The sequence below is a fragment of the Myotis nattereri genome, assembly GCF_964212035.1.
Source record: "Myotis nattereri genome assembly, chromosome: 6".
NCBI classification, from domain to species: Eukaryota; Metazoa; Chordata; class Mammalia; order Chiroptera; family Vespertilionidae; genus Myotis; species Myotis nattereri.
In genome coordinates this window covers 18011180-18028721 of record NC_138081.1, presented here as the reverse complement: position 1 = coordinate 18028721, position 17542 = coordinate 18011180, and the positions used below count along the sequence as shown (strand labels likewise).

At 40.3% G+C, this 17542-nt stretch overlaps 1 protein-coding gene across 2 annotated transcripts; it reads right to left on the bottom strand.

Annotated features, from left to right (window-relative positions):
* Window positions 1-1163: 1163 nt before the first annotated feature.
* On the bottom strand, window positions 1164-17024 carry ENPP4 (ectonucleotide pyrophosphatase/phosphodiesterase 4). 2 transcript variants are annotated; one of them, XM_081094256.1, is made up of 4 exons: window positions 16807-17024; window positions 6735-7596; window positions 5932-6102; window positions 1164-2576 (listed from the first exon to the last, which is right to left on the bottom strand). In XM_081094256.1, the coding sequence occupies exons 2-4, from the start codon at window positions 7561-7563 to the stop codon at window positions 2212-2214; spliced, it is 1365 nt and encodes a 454-aa protein (XP_080950382.1). In that variant the 5' UTR covers window positions 7564-7596; window positions 16807-17024; the 3' UTR covers window positions 1164-2211. The 2 variants fall into 2 exon arrangements, with proteins under 2 accessions (XP_080950382.1, XP_080950383.1); XM_081094257.1 differs by lacking the exon at window positions 16807-17024 and having other exon boundaries at window positions 6735-8084.
* Between the last annotated feature and the right edge of the window lie 518 nt (window positions 17025-17542).

The following is a 17542-nucleotide window of genomic DNA, read 5'->3' as shown; positions in this document are numbered from 1 at the left end:
GAGGATCATTAGCTTTGACAGCGATAGTTTTTATAAATACATATGAATTAACACAGAGTTCAATATAATAATAAACACCTCTTTGATTAAATAAATTCTATTTATGAACATATATATATATTTACAATTTCAATTAAAGTTAGTATCTTGAGACTGATAAGACAAGTAGGTAAATGTCTTTTGTTCAGGGGTTAAGACACAGCATCCCTTCCTATCCTATCCTATATAAAATCTACTCACAGGTTGGATGTCACGTATAGTTCACTGAAACTCATACCACCATCAAGCTAATGCAATCACTAAAACTCACACCATTCCAAGGACCAAAGACTACTCAAATAGTGTAAAATACCCTCCTACTATTTTTAAAATATCCAGGGCTTTAAATGTGACTGTTGTACTCTTTGTTGTTATTTTTTTAATGGCAATTGAAGTAGAAAAGAAAATTTTCTATTATTTCATTCAAATCAACTATTACCTTTAAGATAACTTTTATGTGAGGAAAAACTTCAGTAATGTGTCAAAAAGCAAAATTAGCCCAATTGGTTTTATTTCATTTATGTATTATGTTGTTCTTAATACAGTCAACTTATGATCACTATCAGTGTCACCTATTTATACAGGATGTGGAAATGCTTCTCAAGAACCCCAGATACAATAGGCACTAATACCAGGATCAGGAACCCAGCAGTGATCAGACAGGGTGAATTAAACACTTGGTGATTAGCACCATTGCTCTTAACCATCACAGATAATCAACATTTAACTGGGCTGCATATTTACTGTAAATAATTTCTGTATCTGCGAACTGGGTGCCTACTTTATTTTGTATTGTCAAAACTTTAAAGATCACACTATTAATATCAATTGCTTGCCTCAACTTCCAAAGAATGGTTCCTGAACCCAAGTTTTCCTCTAATACATATAATCTAGTCTGTCACAACTCAGTTTCGTCATATTAATTTTGACTATTAGAAGGTTCCACCTAGCACTCAAGCTAGGAAACGTTAGGCATTGTCGAAAGCTTATTCTGTCATTTAACATACAGATAATGTAAAACAGCAACAGATATTAAATTCCACTTTAACTATAACTACTCTGTTGTCTAAAAAGTAAGGGATAAAAGTCCAAAGGTTAACATAAAAATATCTTTTTCTCATTCTGACTCATCAAAACCAAATATATAATCAGGTCATAAATTTTCCTGTAGCTCTTTGATACTTCTAATTATAATCATCAACATGAGAAGGTTAAAAATGGTAACAAAAATGAATGCATTTTTAAAATTATGATTTTAAGTTGTGAGTTAGACGAAGGGAAACAAATATGAATGCAAATATAACCTTTCCTAAGAGCTGGGTTCTATGGGAATGCGGAAGCCTACCTATGGTCAAGTCCATCTCTGATCCCCTTCCATAAGTTGACTATAGTCTGCACACCCATACATGCTAACACACTTGTGCACACACACAAATAACTTATACAAAGCCAGCAAGCACAGAGCAATCCACTTTTCTCTATTAATTTCTTATTAGCAATAATCTTCAAAAGAAAACTTCTGAGATTTCAACAGCTTAAGGGTCTTAACAAAGACACAGTGGTGAAGACAGGCTTTGTACCACATTGTCTTTGATAGTTTTTTATAATAACTTCTTAAAATACTATCTTCATATGCTTGATCTTTTCTGCCTGGTTAACTGATTTTATGTAACTATCACAGAGAATTTCCTAACTCAAGGGTTTACTTGGGATACAAACTCCATTAAAGGTAAATATAAAAATATAGAAAACTTTTCCTCCCTGATGCATAAATTCCACTAATTACATAAAGATTCTGTTGTTTCATTTACAAATATAAAAATTTATTAGAAAAGTATGCCTACTAAATTTTGTTATATTTTCATATGTGTCAAATTTTCATTGCACAAAGAAAGGCAGAGGCAGTATTTTTCTTAAAAATGTTTCTAGTTAGAGAAATAGTGTTAACTAATAATCTACCAGCAATTTTTACAATGTTCAGGGTGTTTTTGTTTTTGGTATTAGCTAATGCACCAAAAGAAAACACAAAGAAAAGTAAAACACAATTTTAGCATGCTTAGTATAAATTCTTTGTCTTTCAAAGTATACTTTTTCATAGTTATAACACATTTGGGTGTATCCTTGGTTTTGTGACTAAGCAAAAACACTTTGTATAAACTCCAGCACATAATATTAGTCAATTAAAGGATCATCATCATCTTCTTGTAACTGAAGTCGGGAAAATGGCTGCGGTGCAGACAGTCTATTCTGCATGATTATGAAGAGGCATGTTAGAATGGTTAAGATCAAGAGCACACCAAGAACAATTCCAATGGCTTCTGGGAGTCTAATGCACCACTGGTCAACTAACAAACACTGAATATGACCAAAGGTTCCATTATTTGGATGTGGTTTCAGTCCCAGGATGTGGCACATCATTGGATAAATATCCACACTATCAATTGTGCATTGTTTGTAGCCTTTGTGAAATGCAGGACCGTGGGCAGCCAGAAATGGATGCATACTAGACAAAGAATTATCATAACCATGGTCACCCACTGAAAAAGAACAAAAATGATGTTAGTAAACAATCTTTCTATTCGAAAATAACCTGCTTTGCGTGTAAATACACTAGAGTCTTGCCAGTATAATTCCCATCCACTAGAATTCTGATCTGTTGAACCAGACAGGGGCCAGAAATAAAATTTTCTATTTTCTTCAACTCAGCCATGTTCCCTTTTTCATACACACATCCCTTTTCCAGTCATGGCGGCTTGAAAACTATTTCTCAGTCTTATGTACTTATTTTTCAGTCCTAGATCCACCTATTTTACCTGTTACTTTCCAGCACTGTTTGCAAAAGCCCTGCAAACAGCACCAGTGAGAAAAAGGGGTCTGGCTGAAAGTCCCGAGTAACTGGGCAGGAGTGAGTTAAAACCACTGAATGGTGAAGAAGGGAACCTGCAGACTTACTTATGTCAATTGCTCCTGTGGTAAGAATAAGGTTATATAACACTAGAGGCCCAGTGCATGGATTCATGCAGCGGTGGGGTCCCTCAGCCTGGCCTGTGGGGATCAGGCCGAAACTGGCTCTCCGACATCCCCTGACGGGTCTCGGATTGCGAGAGGGCGCAGGCCAGGCCGAGGAACCCCACCAATACACGACTGGAGTGGGGAGGGACAGCGGGAGGTTGGCTGGCTAGGGAGGGACCGTGGGAGGGCTCCAGAGCATGTCCAGCCCATCTCACACAGTCCCAATCGGGGCTGGCCAGCTGAGGAGGGACCGTGGGAGGTTGGCCAGCTGGGGAAGCACCACAGGAGGGCTCCAGGGAGTGTCCGGCCTGCTTGCTCAGTCCCGATCAGCAGGCCTCCAGCAGCAAGCTAACCTACTGGTCGGAGCGTCTGCCCCCTGGTGGTCAGTGTGCATCATAGCAACTGGTTGAATGGTCTAACGAAAGGTCAGACACTTAGCATATTAGGCTTTTATTATATAGGAAGGATACTACTTGTTCACTGACAGTTAATGAACACCTCAACATCTGAAGGGCCAGGTAACTGTGAATGTCACAGATGGGATTCTTGTACTGAATATGAAGTCTACCCAAACCAGTGGTTCTCAACCTCCTGGCCCTTTAAATACAGTTCCTCATGTTGTGACCCAACCCTAAAATTATTTTCGTTGCTACTTCATAACTGTAATGTTGCTACTGTTATGAATCGTAATGTAAATATCTGATATGCAGGATGGTCTTAGGTGACCCCTGTGAAAGGGTCATTCAACTGCCAAAGGGGTCGCGACCCACAGGTTGAGAACCGCTGACCCAGACGATTCCAACTTATAATGCCAGTGAAAGTCTAACTCAAAGAAAAATGTGATGGTCTCTAACCAAACTCCCATATCAGATTCTCAAATTTTAGCTTTATTTTAACAAACACTGTCTTTTATTTTTATACATTTTTAATTACATTTTTATTGATTTCAGAGAGGAAGGGAGAGGGAGAGAGAGATAGAAACATCAATGATGAAAGAGAATCATTTATCAGCTGCCTCCAGCACGCCCCCTACTGGGGCTTAAGCCCGCAACCTGGGCATGTGCCCTTTACCAGAATCGAACCTGGCACCCTTTAGTCCGCAGGTTAACGCCCTATCCATTAAGCCAAACCGGCTACGGCAACAAATATTGCCTTTTAATGTACACCACTTGCATTTAATGAGCTACCACTTTCACATGAAGTGCAGGGTCTAAGTGATAAGTATACCAGTGTTTTATTATTCTTTTATTGTATGTTTAAGATATTTCAAAATAAAAATGCATATGACCAATATAATAAAAAGTGGAATATAACACTATACATAAAAAGATATTATCATTTCAATAATGTAAAAATATGCAAGTATATGTAATAGGGAAAAGATTAGAAAGGCAAAAAACTCCCACAATTAACATTTGTCTGTACCTCTATATTGAGGGATTATGGATACTTTTTGTTCTCTTTTCTAAACATTTCTGTATTTTCCAAGTTTTTATAGTATGACAAGTATCTCTAATAAAAGTGTAATATGCTAATTAGACCAGATGACCTTCTAGAAAAAGCCTGGGCTGCGAGGGAAGCCCAGGTCCCCAGTGCCTGCCAGCGGCCAGAGGGAAGCCCGGGTCCTGGGTGCCAGAGGGAAGCTGGTGCCAGCAGCTGGGGGAAAGAAGGCCTACTCTTGCACGAATTTCGTGCATCGGGCCTCTAGTAAACAGTATATGATTCCATTGACCCTGGTTTGATTATTGCCTGATGTTTCTGCATTGCTTTAGATCAGGGACTGCAAACAACAGCCCCTCGCCAAATTCAGCTTGCTTTGGCAAACTAAATTTCAGTGGAACACCCCATGTCAATTTACAGATATTGTCTATGGGTGCTTTCCCACTGTAAAGGCAGAGTTGAACAGTTCAGACCAGCCGGCCCAAAAGCCAAAAATACATATTTACTATCTGGCCATTTACAGAAAGTTTTCTGACCCCTGCTATTGACTACAAAATCACATTTTTTTAAAAAAGTATTCAAATTGAATTTAGCATATGGATAAAGAAGCTTGTTTCCAGGAAGACCTATAACTCTCCCCTATACATCATCTTTTTTAAGAGGGATTTCGATACATTTATTTTGTTTACCCAGTGCATTTTTGTTTGTTTACTTTCTGGTTCTTGTCCAATGTTTTAAACAGCTGTGGCATTCAGGTAAATGATTTCATCATTGGGAAAACACATAGGGTTACTTGGTCAAAAATTTTTTTATTTTTATTGATATCAGAGAGGAAGGGAGAGGGAGGGAGAGATAGGAACATCAATGATGAGAGAATCATTGACTGGCTGCCTCCTGCACACCCCCTACTGGGGATCGAGCCCGAAACCCGGGCATGTGCCCTTGACCGAAATTGAACCCCCGACCCTTGAGTCCACAGGCCAATGCTCTATCCACTGAGCCAAACTGGCTAGGTCTGGACAAATTTTTTTAACATAAAAAAAAAAATGAGAAATTTGAACTAGCTATCTCTTCCTATTTATTTTGCTTCTTTTCTTTTTTTTCTTTGTTTCCTATTTCTCTTTCATTTTCTACAAATGAGAACCTATCTTGAAAGTTACTGAGAGACTCTGCAGTTTTGGTAAGAAAGTAAAACTATACCTTCACCCTTACGGTCACCCAACCTTCTAATGCAAGGGTGACATTGTGGTTATTGTGACTTGCTATCAAATAAAAACCTGAGAATTGAATGAAGAACTCACAATGGTGTAGTTGAAATCGAACTAATTATACTGTGTCAACATCTCTAAGTCAAAGTATTCTGTTAACAGAACAATGTCAATTTATGATTTATCCCTAGGACACAAGAGCAACGTTAATTTATACTAAATTAATACTTACATTTTAGTGATGAATTATTTAGCACAATTGTCCAGCCTTCATCAGCAACCAAAATAATAGGCTGAATTCGATCATTATGTTGATAATGAAACCTGGCAGGAATGTCTTCTTTGAGATAAACATTCATGTGAGAGCTACAGTTTTTTAGTTTGTTATAAACCTCTGTTTTATCTGAAGGAAAAGGAAATAGTAAAGGAAAAAGTCATGGTTGATAAGGAAAAAATAATTTTAACTAAAATAACTGGAAAAAATCCTGAACAATATCTATTAAATCACTTTTAATTCTAAAAAAAAAAAAAAAAAAAAAAAAAGACAGAGAGAGAGACTAATCATGTGACAGTGTTGGGAGACACACACACACACACTTTTTCAAAGCATTCATATAGTTCTTTTTCACTTTGTTATTATTCCTGGTGGACTTTTTATACAAAGGGGACAATTTTCACATCTAGCTTCCTCAGTAAATATTAACTAATTACATATTACTACTCATCACTAATTCTATCAGTAAACAAAAGGTATATCTCACACAAATATTCCAGATGTTTTCAAGGGTAAAAATTTCCTTTTTCCATTTGTATGAATTACAAAATACACCAAAAAGCAAAGAAATAATTCTGAACATAAATCTTAAGCTAATTGTTTTGTTTTAAAATTTGTAAAGTAGAGGGAAAACATATAATCCCACTCTGAGTAAGTGTAAGAATAGATGGTGCTTAACTACAGAAGCCAGACCTTTATTCTCTTACAAAACCCTCAATCCATTGCCCCATTCAAATATTCCTTGGCTAAAATTTACTTACTTATTTTGGGAAGTATTGCAGCAACTGGGGTCAAATCTATAAGAGTGTAGTCTGAACGATTGAGGCAGATATCCAAGTTTATCAGTCTTTCCTTAGAACACTGGGTCATCCCATGGTCGCTTGTAATGATCACATTAAGATTTTCCCACAATCCTAACATCTTGAGTTTGTGGACTAAGTCACCAATAAGGTCATCTATTTCTTTCAACACTCTGCGCATATTTTCTTTATCTTCAGGTCCATATTTATGTCCACTTGCATCTGGTTCTTCCCAATAGAGTGCAGCAAAAGTAACTGGTGGGTTCGAATTGCTCAGCCACATGGTAATATTATTTAGTCTCTCCTCAAATGATACTGAGGAGCTATAATTCATAAAATAGGAAGGAGTGGTATTGTGAATGGGTATATCGGTGCCAGGCCACATAGCAGCAGCACTTGATCTGTTTTCCTGAAGCTCATTGGTCACCCAAATAGGTACCGCCTCATTCCACCAAAAAGGATCCCTGTCATTAAAGTCAGAAAAATATTTCTTGGTGATTACATCATACATGGAATTAGCTACAATGCCATGGCTTTCTTCATATAAGCCCGTCACAATACTATAGTGGTTTGGAAATGTCTTTGTGATGAAAACATTTTTAACATGCTCCACTAAGACGCCGTCTTTGATAAAATTCTGGAGATGAGGAAATTCATAGTTCTGTAGATAGTCAGCTCTGAAGCCATCAAAGGACACCAGTAGTAACTTCGGTGGCAAACTATACGAAGAGTTACTACCTCTACACGCAGTTATAAGTCCAGAAAATAAAAGTATTACTAGTAGCTTCATATTGAACGTATTGAAGGAGAGCAATCAGGGTTCCTAAAATATAAAAACACAATGCATAAGCAGTAATGCTATTTGACTTGGATTAGGTTTCAAAAGTTTAACCATCAGGAGAAGAGAACCAACATTTAAACTTTTTATATACCAGCTTTACCTCTATCAACTTAAAAATTAAATAATTAATTTACTGAAAGATAACTGAATAAAGTTAAAATTGGAAAGACTAAAAATTGCCTTTACTTGTCCAGTTTCCTTTTATATATGTCCTGCCCAGCATGCATGGGCCATTTTTATACTCTATATAATACTCAGGTTTGACTACCTTGCTTGTCTGCAATTAGAAATTTAGAAATTATTCTAAAAGCTTAATAAGAACAGATGAAGAAACAAAAAGTCTCCCTTTTCACAAAGCAGGAGTGCCAAGCTCTCTGAGGCTCCAGAGAGGGAGATTGCTGTTCCATTTAACGACTAGTCCTACAGAAATAGGTGGTAGAAATTCCACCAAATTGGCTCACCACCAGTTCTTGCTGAAAAACAGGAGAATAAGAAATAAATACTATTTGAGAGAAAGACCCCACCTCACTCTGAGCCTATACCATATGCACATGAGGCTGACAGGCAGACAACGCCTACAGGGACTGGCAGGCGACGGTAACTTCTGAAGAAATTCAACAGCTGTTGAAATGAATTTCATCACCACATCCCTCTTAGTCCTCCCTTTTACTGTCAAAGGCATAACTACTCCACCTAAACCTTCAGGCTCGGGGCTCCCTCTGGTTTTTCACTCACTTTTAATAATCCACGAATGACAAAAAGAGCTTTCCCCTAATAAATCTTCCTGCCTTCAGACTCTATCTTCTTTGGGCCCTAAAATAAAAGGATCTGTGATTTAGGTAGAGTGCTTCACTATAGATCAGCAGTTCTCAACATGTGGGTCGCCACCCCTGTGGGGGTCGAACGACCCTTTCACAGGGGTCGCCTAAGACCATCGGAAAACACATATATAATTACACAGTTTTTGTGATTATTCACTATGCTTTAATTATGTTCAATTTGTAACACTGAAATTGGGGGTCACCACAACATGAGGAACTGTATTAAAGGGTCGCAGCATTAAGAAGGTTGAGAACCACTAATATAGATGGTCAGGGTACCCTTCCATCAGAATAAGAGAAAAGGAGCAAAGGAGTGCGCTAACAGGTTGGAGGGCTAGAGGTGAAGGGAGCCGCATTCTCTGAGTTATAAAAGGTAGAGTCATGTAGTGAGAGGGAGTAGGGTGGTAAAAGGGCCGGTGGTTTGGGGAATACAGAGAAATGGCAGATGTGGAGGATGGGTAAGAGTACAAGGAAACAGCAGGATTTGCGGTCAATGATGACAGCAGATTCCATAAATTTTTAGAGTGACACTGTTGATTGGCTTTCTCTAGCACAGTGATTCCCAAAGTGGGCGCTACCGCCCCCTGGTGGGCACTGCAGCGATCCAGGGGGGCGGTGATGGCCACAGGTGCATTTGGAGGCATATATCTTTCTGTTTAATTGCTATTAAAATTTTAAAAAAATAAATTTCCAGGGTGCGCTGAGTAATGTTTTCTCTGGAAAGGGGGCGGTAGGCCAAATAAGTTTGGGAAGCACTGCTCTAGCAATTTCCTGGCTCAGGCATGAACAAAACATACAGCTGAACATACCTATGCTTGAAACTAAAGTATGATGAAGGAAGCTGAAGTTGATATCATCTAATGAATGGCTGATATTTGAGCTGCAGCATCTAAACTGAAACTAATGTAGATGCAAACAGACAGGATTTTAGACTTGAGGTTCTGATGAAGTCAAGGAACTGGTGTTTTAAAAGTAACTTTCAGTGAGAAGTGCAAGGATGTGGGGTTGTGGTTAGAGTGAGGTGATTGAATTCATCATGCCAGAATAAGAAGACTTGTGGTATGGCCAGGGGGACATGCCCCTAGAAGTCCAGGCACACCAGCAGCCAGTTAAAGAACATGATGATTAAGTTCACAAGTCATTTACTGTGTTGTTCTTTTTCCCAACTAGACTGCAATTACTTGAGGGTAGAGACTTTTTTCTTTCAAACATACTTCATACTAGATGGTCTGTGTATGTAGTCATTCAAAGACTTACTGATTGAAGCTGTGACCCTCCAAAAACCAGGGACTTAAAATTTTGAAGATCAAAGGCACAGAATCATTTTTATGAGGAACTTTGGGTCTGGAAAATCTCCAGCATTTTAACCTGAGATGGGCTGCCTCCTGAGTGTGGTGCATGGGTCCTCTGCTGCTAGTCCATCCAAGAGACCAAAACCAGTACACAAGAACAAAAACCACCTCTCCAAAGAAATGAGTAACAATTCTAAGTACAAGACACATACTTTGCACAGATGTAGCTCCAGTCACACGTCAGCAATTTCAGCTGTCAAGAATCTAGATAGCAGTACTTCTCTTTTTATTCAGTATTTGGTGCCCCTGACCTAGTGTAACGCCTCTCTTCCCTCAGACAGTCATAACTGGGTTCAGACAATATCATGCAGGCTGTTGCCTAGGTTCCAGAGACCTCAGAACTTGTGTGGAGGGCACACAGGTCTCCATGACAGCTTGGACTGAGCAGATTCCCTGGTTTCTCGGAGTACAGCTACTTCCCTATACCAAAATATCTGTCTCCATTAACAGTAGACTAAAACAGCAAATAAGTGGCCTAGTATTGTAAAGATACTCACAAATCTTTTTTTTAAATTTAATTTTATTGACTTCAGAGAGGAATGGGAGGGAGGGAGAGAGAGATAGAAACATCAATGATGACAGAGAATCATTGATCGGCTATCTCTTGCACACCCCACACTGGGGATCAAGCCTGCACCCTGGGTATGTGACCTCACCGGGAATCGAACTTTGACCTCCTGGTTCATAGGTTGAGACTCAACCACTGAGCAACAATGGCCAGGCACAAATGTAGTTTTTAAAGGTTGTTTATCTACTGCCCTGGCTTTTGCCCTGAGTAACCATTCTACTTTTCCAACCAATCCCACTGCACAACGTATTCTGCTGCCAAGTCAAATCTGATCTAGTATGTCAAACTGAACACACTGTCTGCACCTCCAAATCTTCCCCCTTTCCTATGTTCCCTAATATCTTAAAACAGCTTCATCATTCTCTTGGTCACATAGAGATGTCCTGAGTACACCATCAGTTGCCAGCCTAGTCAACTCTATTTTCATATTATCTATTACAGCAGCAATTTTCAACTTTTTCATATCACGGGACACATAAACTAATTACTAAAAACCTACAGCACACCAAAAAATATATTATAGTTTTGGCCAATCTAATTTAAAAATATATATAATTTTGATTCATTCACACCAGATGGTTATTGTTGTGTTGGCTGTTGTCATTTTTTTATTTGAAAATCTAAGGGAAAAGAGGTCCATACCCCTGACTGAGTAGTCAAGTCTGCATGTTTTAAAAATTCTTTTGGCGCACTAGTTGAAAATCCCTACAGTATAGTAGATATATGAATCACTGAGTGGACCTTGTTAAAAGTTCAGCTGTCCAGCCCTGTGTGGCTCATTTGGTTTAAGTGTCATCTAGGAGCAGGTATGGGAGGCACTCGCATCAATGTGTTTCTCTCTCCCTCTCCCTTCCTCTCTCTCTAAAATCAATACAAACATATCCTCGTGTGAGGATTAAAAAAGAAGTTCAATTGTCTACTCTCCATATCTAGAAAATTCTAATTCAGTTGGTCTACAGTAGAGGCCAGGAGTCTTCATTTTTAACAGCTATCCATTCTTTTCCATCTCCACTGCTGCCTTACTTCTTAAAGTCCTCAATATTTCCTGACAAAAACACTCTGTCTCTTATCTGACCTTCCTACCTCAATCACTTTCCCCTTTCTGCCGCCAACTTAATTTTTCTGGTCATAGCTCTGTTCATGTGTTCATGACAATCCCCTAATTTAAAAAAATTGTTCAAAGTATCCACTGCTATACAAAAAGTCCCAAAACCTCAGCCTGGCATTTAAGCCCCTCCATTATCCAAGCCCAACCCATATGCAAATCACTAGAAAATAGTTAAGGAAAGAATTGCCAACCTTAATTTCCATTTACCATACTTCACTGTCGCATTCTGTCTAAAATATATTACAAAGACATGAAAAGACAATAATCATTTAACTAGGTGACCTGCAGGTGACTTACAACAGCTCTTCAGTAAGTCTATGCTTCCAAAACATCCTAAAGTTACTTCCTATATGTGTAGTTCTGCCCAAACTCTCTTATAGGTCATAAAAAAATCATTCAACAAATATACAATATAACTAAGTCTAATCACAAAAATGTACATGCTGTTTATCAAGAGACAAGAATGTTATACTTTTCAAATATATAATACTGAAAATAGGGGCATAAATAATCAGGACAATGAATCAACTTGTCACCTTGAAAGAACAAAGACAAGCTTGAATGAACGTTGTCAGACAATACCAAAACTTTTTGTAATTCTATGCTTGAGATCCATGCACCATACAAGTATTGTTTATAAAACCAAGCTATTCAAGGAATTACTACAAATGAAATATCATAGTATGCATAAAACTTTTCCAACAGCGTTACTTATAAGAGCAGAGGGGTTCCAAGAAAATTCAACTAATGGTGTTGGGACAACTAGATATCCAAATGTAAAAGAATGACTTTAGATCCTTCATCACAAAAATTAACTCAAAATGGATCATAGACCATGAGGATTAGAGTAAAGAAATAAAATGGATTCACTATAGTAAAGCTGCTAAATTACTAAAATCAAGTAGGTTGATATCTGAGAAAAAGATTCTAGTTTTGTTTTAACTAGCCTGGAAACTTAAACTTTTGAATATTCCAGTTCTGCATCAATAGGCATCAAACCTCTGCTAATCCTCTGATTACCCCTGATGAAGGGAAGAACATTCACCTGTCCAGACCACCTCATATCCATTTTCCAGACCATCAGTTATCTAGAGGATTACACCTTGGCCCAATCCAAAGACTCAGAATGCAAGACTGATTCTTCTCAAGAAGGTACTTTTTATTATAAAAACCCTCAGCTTCTCTTCCTTTTTTTACAGAACACTCTGGATATTTACCTTGCTGTGTAATACCTTTGAATAAATCTTTACCAGTTATTTCTAGCCAAAGCCTCCTGATTCATGTATGCTTAGTCAACAACCAACATATATATATCTTAGAAGAAAATACAGGAATAAATCTTTATGACCTTGGGTTAAGCAATGTCTTCTTAGATAAAGCACCAAAAGCATGAGTTACAGAAACAGAATAAATTTGATTTCCTTGAAATTGAAATTAAATACTTTAATGTTTCTTTTTTTTAATATATTTTATTGAGTTTTTACAGAGAGGAAAGGAGAGAGATAGTTAGAAACATCGATGAGAGAGAAACATCGACCAGCTGCCTCCTGCACACTCCCCACTGGGGATGTGCCCGCAACCAAGGTACATGCCCTTGACCGGAATCGAACCTGGGACCTTTCAGTCCGCAGGCCGACGCTCTATCCACTGAGCCAAACCGGTTTCGGCAGAATACTTTAATGTTTCAAAGGATACCATAAAGAATGGGAATCCACAGAATGAGAGAAAATATTTGCAAATCATATATCTGATAAGGAATATATAAAATATATGTATTATATATATAGAATATGTAAAAAACTATAACTCAATAATAAAAGTAAAAAAATCCAATTAAAAATGAGGGAAGAACTCTAAAAAAACAATTCTCCGAAGATATACAGATAGCAAATAAGCACATGAAAAGATGTTCAACTTCATTAGCCATCAGTGAAATGGAAATCAAAACCATAATGAGATACCACTTCACACCCACTATGATGAATACAGTAATCAAAAAGACAGATAACAACACATGTTGGCAAGAATACACAAAAATAGGAACCTTTTTATACACTGCTAGTAAGAATGTAAAATGGTGCAACCACCACTTAGAAAACATTTTACATTTTGGCAGTTCTTCAAATAAAGTTACCACAGGATTCAGTAATTCTACTACTATGCACATGCACAAGAGAAATTAAAACATTATGTCCACAGTAAAACCTATACACAAATACTCACCACAGCATTATTCCTAAGAGCCAAGAGGTAGAAACAATTCAAACGTCCATCAAGTGATAAGTCGATAAATAAAATGTGGTATATCACACAATGGATATTATTTGGCAATAAAAAGGAATGAAGTATTAATATATGCTACAACCTGGAAAAACCTTGAAACATTATGCTAAGTGGAAGAAGGCAGTCACAAAAGATCACTTATTGCATCATTCCTTTTATTTAACATGCCTAGACTAGGCAAAACTACAGAAAAGGGAAGTATATTAGTAGTTTTCCTAGAACACAGGGTTGGGGAGAAATGCTAATGAGTATAAGGTTCCTTTTGAGGGTGATCAAATTAACTGTGGTGATGCTGTGCAACTCTAACATTATACACTATAAATGAGTGAACTGGATAGTATGTGATACACACACACACACACTTATATATAGAGGGGGGGGGGAGGAGGAGGAGGAGGAGGAGGAGGAGGAGGAGGAGGAGGAGGAGATCTCTGAAGTCTCATTTTACCTCAAAAATTATGTGAAATGTATCCTTCATAATACAGACTTGGGTGTTTTAATGGGAAAATATTTTACACCACTTCTCATATGGGAAAAACCCCACAAAAAACAAAACAAAACAAAACACAATACAAGCAGAAACCAGTGTCTGCCTCTGTCTCACACAAATTACATAATAATCAAACTCTTTCTTCCCCAAATCTTGAGTAGAAATGATGTTCAAGATGTATGGGGTGTTTATCCTGAGGTCAGTAATCCCTTAATACATTGCTAGGATCCAAGTGTTTTAGTCCTTGTCCCCAGCATTAGAAAGAAGCACAGACAGCATGGAGACCACAAGAATCCCAGAATTTGAGCTCACTCTTAGTAGATGGACAATCTTAGGCAGATCTAACTCCTCCCAGATTCAATTTCCTTGTGTGTAAAATGGGGATGCATAAAGCATTACCGAACAGACCCTTAAATTTAGTTTCCTTTATCCATTCTAGTTACAAAGCCAAGCCGTTATGTTGCAAAAAAAAAGTGCACTATGACAGGCAGATGGTATTACTGTGAAACTATAAAATAACTAAAAATAATTTAATCTAAATCCCTTTTTACATGTGATGAAGTTGAAGGTCAGTGGTGGCCCAAGCTCAGAAAGCAATTAATGTGCTCTTACCAATTTCATGTCTTCAACAAAGTTGAGTCTAGTAACAGCAAGTTAACAAGTCTAGTAATAATCTCCAAACGATTCACAGAACTTTTCCTGCCAGAACATCTTTCCTTAGCAGCACCTGTATCTATGCCTTCCGAATACTGATTTATTCTAACAAGGGAGCATTAAACTATAAATAAAACATCAAGGAGATCTCAAGTAGTTTTCAATGTATGAAAATCACTGTTATATTAGAAAACATTGGGAGACATTTTGTAATTCTTCCAAGCAAAAATAATCTATAAAAATAAAAGGGTAATATGCTAATTATACTGGATGTCTTCCAGACATCATTCCAGACGTCCTTCCTGACGAAGCCGGGGCCAGAGGGAAGCCAACCCAGGTCCTGGGTGCTGTGGGCAGTCCGAGGGAAGCCAGCCCGGGTCCCAGGTGCCTATGGGTGGACTGAGGAGGGAAGCTGGGGCCAGCAGCCGGGGGAAGAAAGGCCTACTCTTGCAAGAATTTTTGTGCATCAGGCCTCTAGTGATGATGATGATGATGATGATGATGATGATGATGGGGAAAAGAGAAAGCAGACTCATCTAGACTGCGTCCAAATAACCCCAACAGCAAACAGAAGTAGTAGATAGTTTTCTTTAATTGAGGGGACAAAGCACATTCTACCTCACGTGGGATGACTTCCTTGCCTGGATGGGCAATTCTGACATTCTTAGCCCAGGTGAAGTTGGGAGAGTATGACAGTTACAGGATATGGTGAAAGCTACTTGTCACCAATAACTTGCTACCCACTTCAAAATACGAAAGCTCTATTCCAAGCGCTTCACAAGTATTATTTGTAATGAAACTCTCACACAGCTTTAAAATAGAACTATTGTCTATCTATGCACACAGAAAACGTAGGTGGTTTCGTTTAGATTACTATTGTTATTATCTTCATATTCTAAGGAAAAAACATTAAGTACTCAGTAAAAGACTTCCCCAGTCCTTTTTTTTTTAGGATTCTAAATCATTCCCCAATTTTCCCACGCCCGCAAAATTGTCTAGCAAGTATCTCCAAAACGGCTACAGTTCTATTACTTCCTACAGAATAAAATGCCCCTCCATGGACTCCCTGTGTTTTCATCAAAATTTCTCCCAGACATTTTTGTGGCTAATTTAAAGGGAGGAGACAGTTTACTTCTATTAAACATATTCCCTTAAACTGCCTGGAAAAGGGAAGAAAACCATAATATTAACAAGAGCAGGTGACTTCCTATAGTCCTTGGCGAGATTTCATTCGGGCTTCGGTCCACCAGGTCGCCGGTGGTTCAGCAAACCCTCCTGGGGGGTCGGCCCTGGAAGGGACCCGAACCTGCCTGTCACCAGCGGCCCAACCCCGGACAGGACACATCCTCCCTCCGGCCGCCCTGCCGCCCGGTACCGTGGATGCCACCACCGGAAAGGAAGTGTTTGTAAAGTGCTTCACACACAGCCCCGGCCCGCACAACGCACTTCGTCCTTATCTTCCTCGGCTGCCGGTGCAGGAAATTCGTTTTCACAGTGGATGACATCATGACCATAAACTCGAATCTGATACTCAGACACAGGCCTGTCCAGGCGTCTCTTCATATTCAGATGCCCACCCCGCCGGCCCGCCTCCCCTGGCTTCACCTTCGCTCACCTTGGCGAGCCCTCCGCTGGCCTTCAGCCCACTCCCCTCTCCCCCTCGCCCCGCCGCAGCCCTGCCCACCCCAACCCAACCCCCGCTACTCGCCGGCCCACACCGGCCGCCGCCGCCGCCTCCGCCAGTTACGTCGGTGCCGCCGGTCCCTTCGCGGACGTCCCCGCCGGCGCCCCTGGATGTCGGGAGCGGCCGGGGGAGGGAAAGGGGGCGTTTCGCACCACCTCTACTTTCAAATCCCCCGGTGGGCCGGCAGGGGTGGCACTGCTCCCCGCAACCGTGCGCGCGAGGCCTCACTCACCTGCCGCCGCGGCCGCTCCTTCCAGCGCGCGGAACGGGCGCTCGAGGGTCCCGGCGCGAAGGAGACGCGCGGGGCCAGCGGGAGGCGCAGCTCTTCCCGAGGTGCCTGCGCAGTCGCGACCCCCACCGCCGCCGCCGCCGCGGGGAGCGGCCACCACCTCCGGGAATCCGCGCGGCCGGGGGTGCTGCGCAGTGCGGGCCGCTGTCCGGCTGGGGCGCGACAGCGGAACAGGCTTGGAGCTGTGGGCGCAGCGAGCGGGGAGTCTGAGTCCTGCCCTCCGATTGGACGCCGGAGCCGCCGTCAGTGTAACCCCCTTTCCGATTGGTCAGACTCCGGCACCACCTGCGACAGCTGCTCCGGTGGAGTGGGACGGGACCCGGGAGCGGAGGTGTGTTCCTCTCGGCCGCCACGGCCCTTTTGTACCATGGTAGGGCTGCGTGCCCTTCAGAGGACCTGAAACGAAGGGAGCCCTGGCCATGGCCAAGGCCACGCCTAATGCCACTCCCACTTTGCCCCTAGGAAACCCTGGGGCTTAGGTGTCCCCAGGAAAAAAACGACTTGGGCTGCACCAGGGCCTCGGACAAATCGTAAGCAGCATCAGCCAGTCCCGGTGCGCGGAGATAAATACAATGTAAGTGCTACCATAGCAATACCTATCTTAATATACACGTGAGCACCTTTACAGGAAGTTGAATAGTAGGCAGTTTACCAGTCAAGTTACAGGAAATGCAGAAAC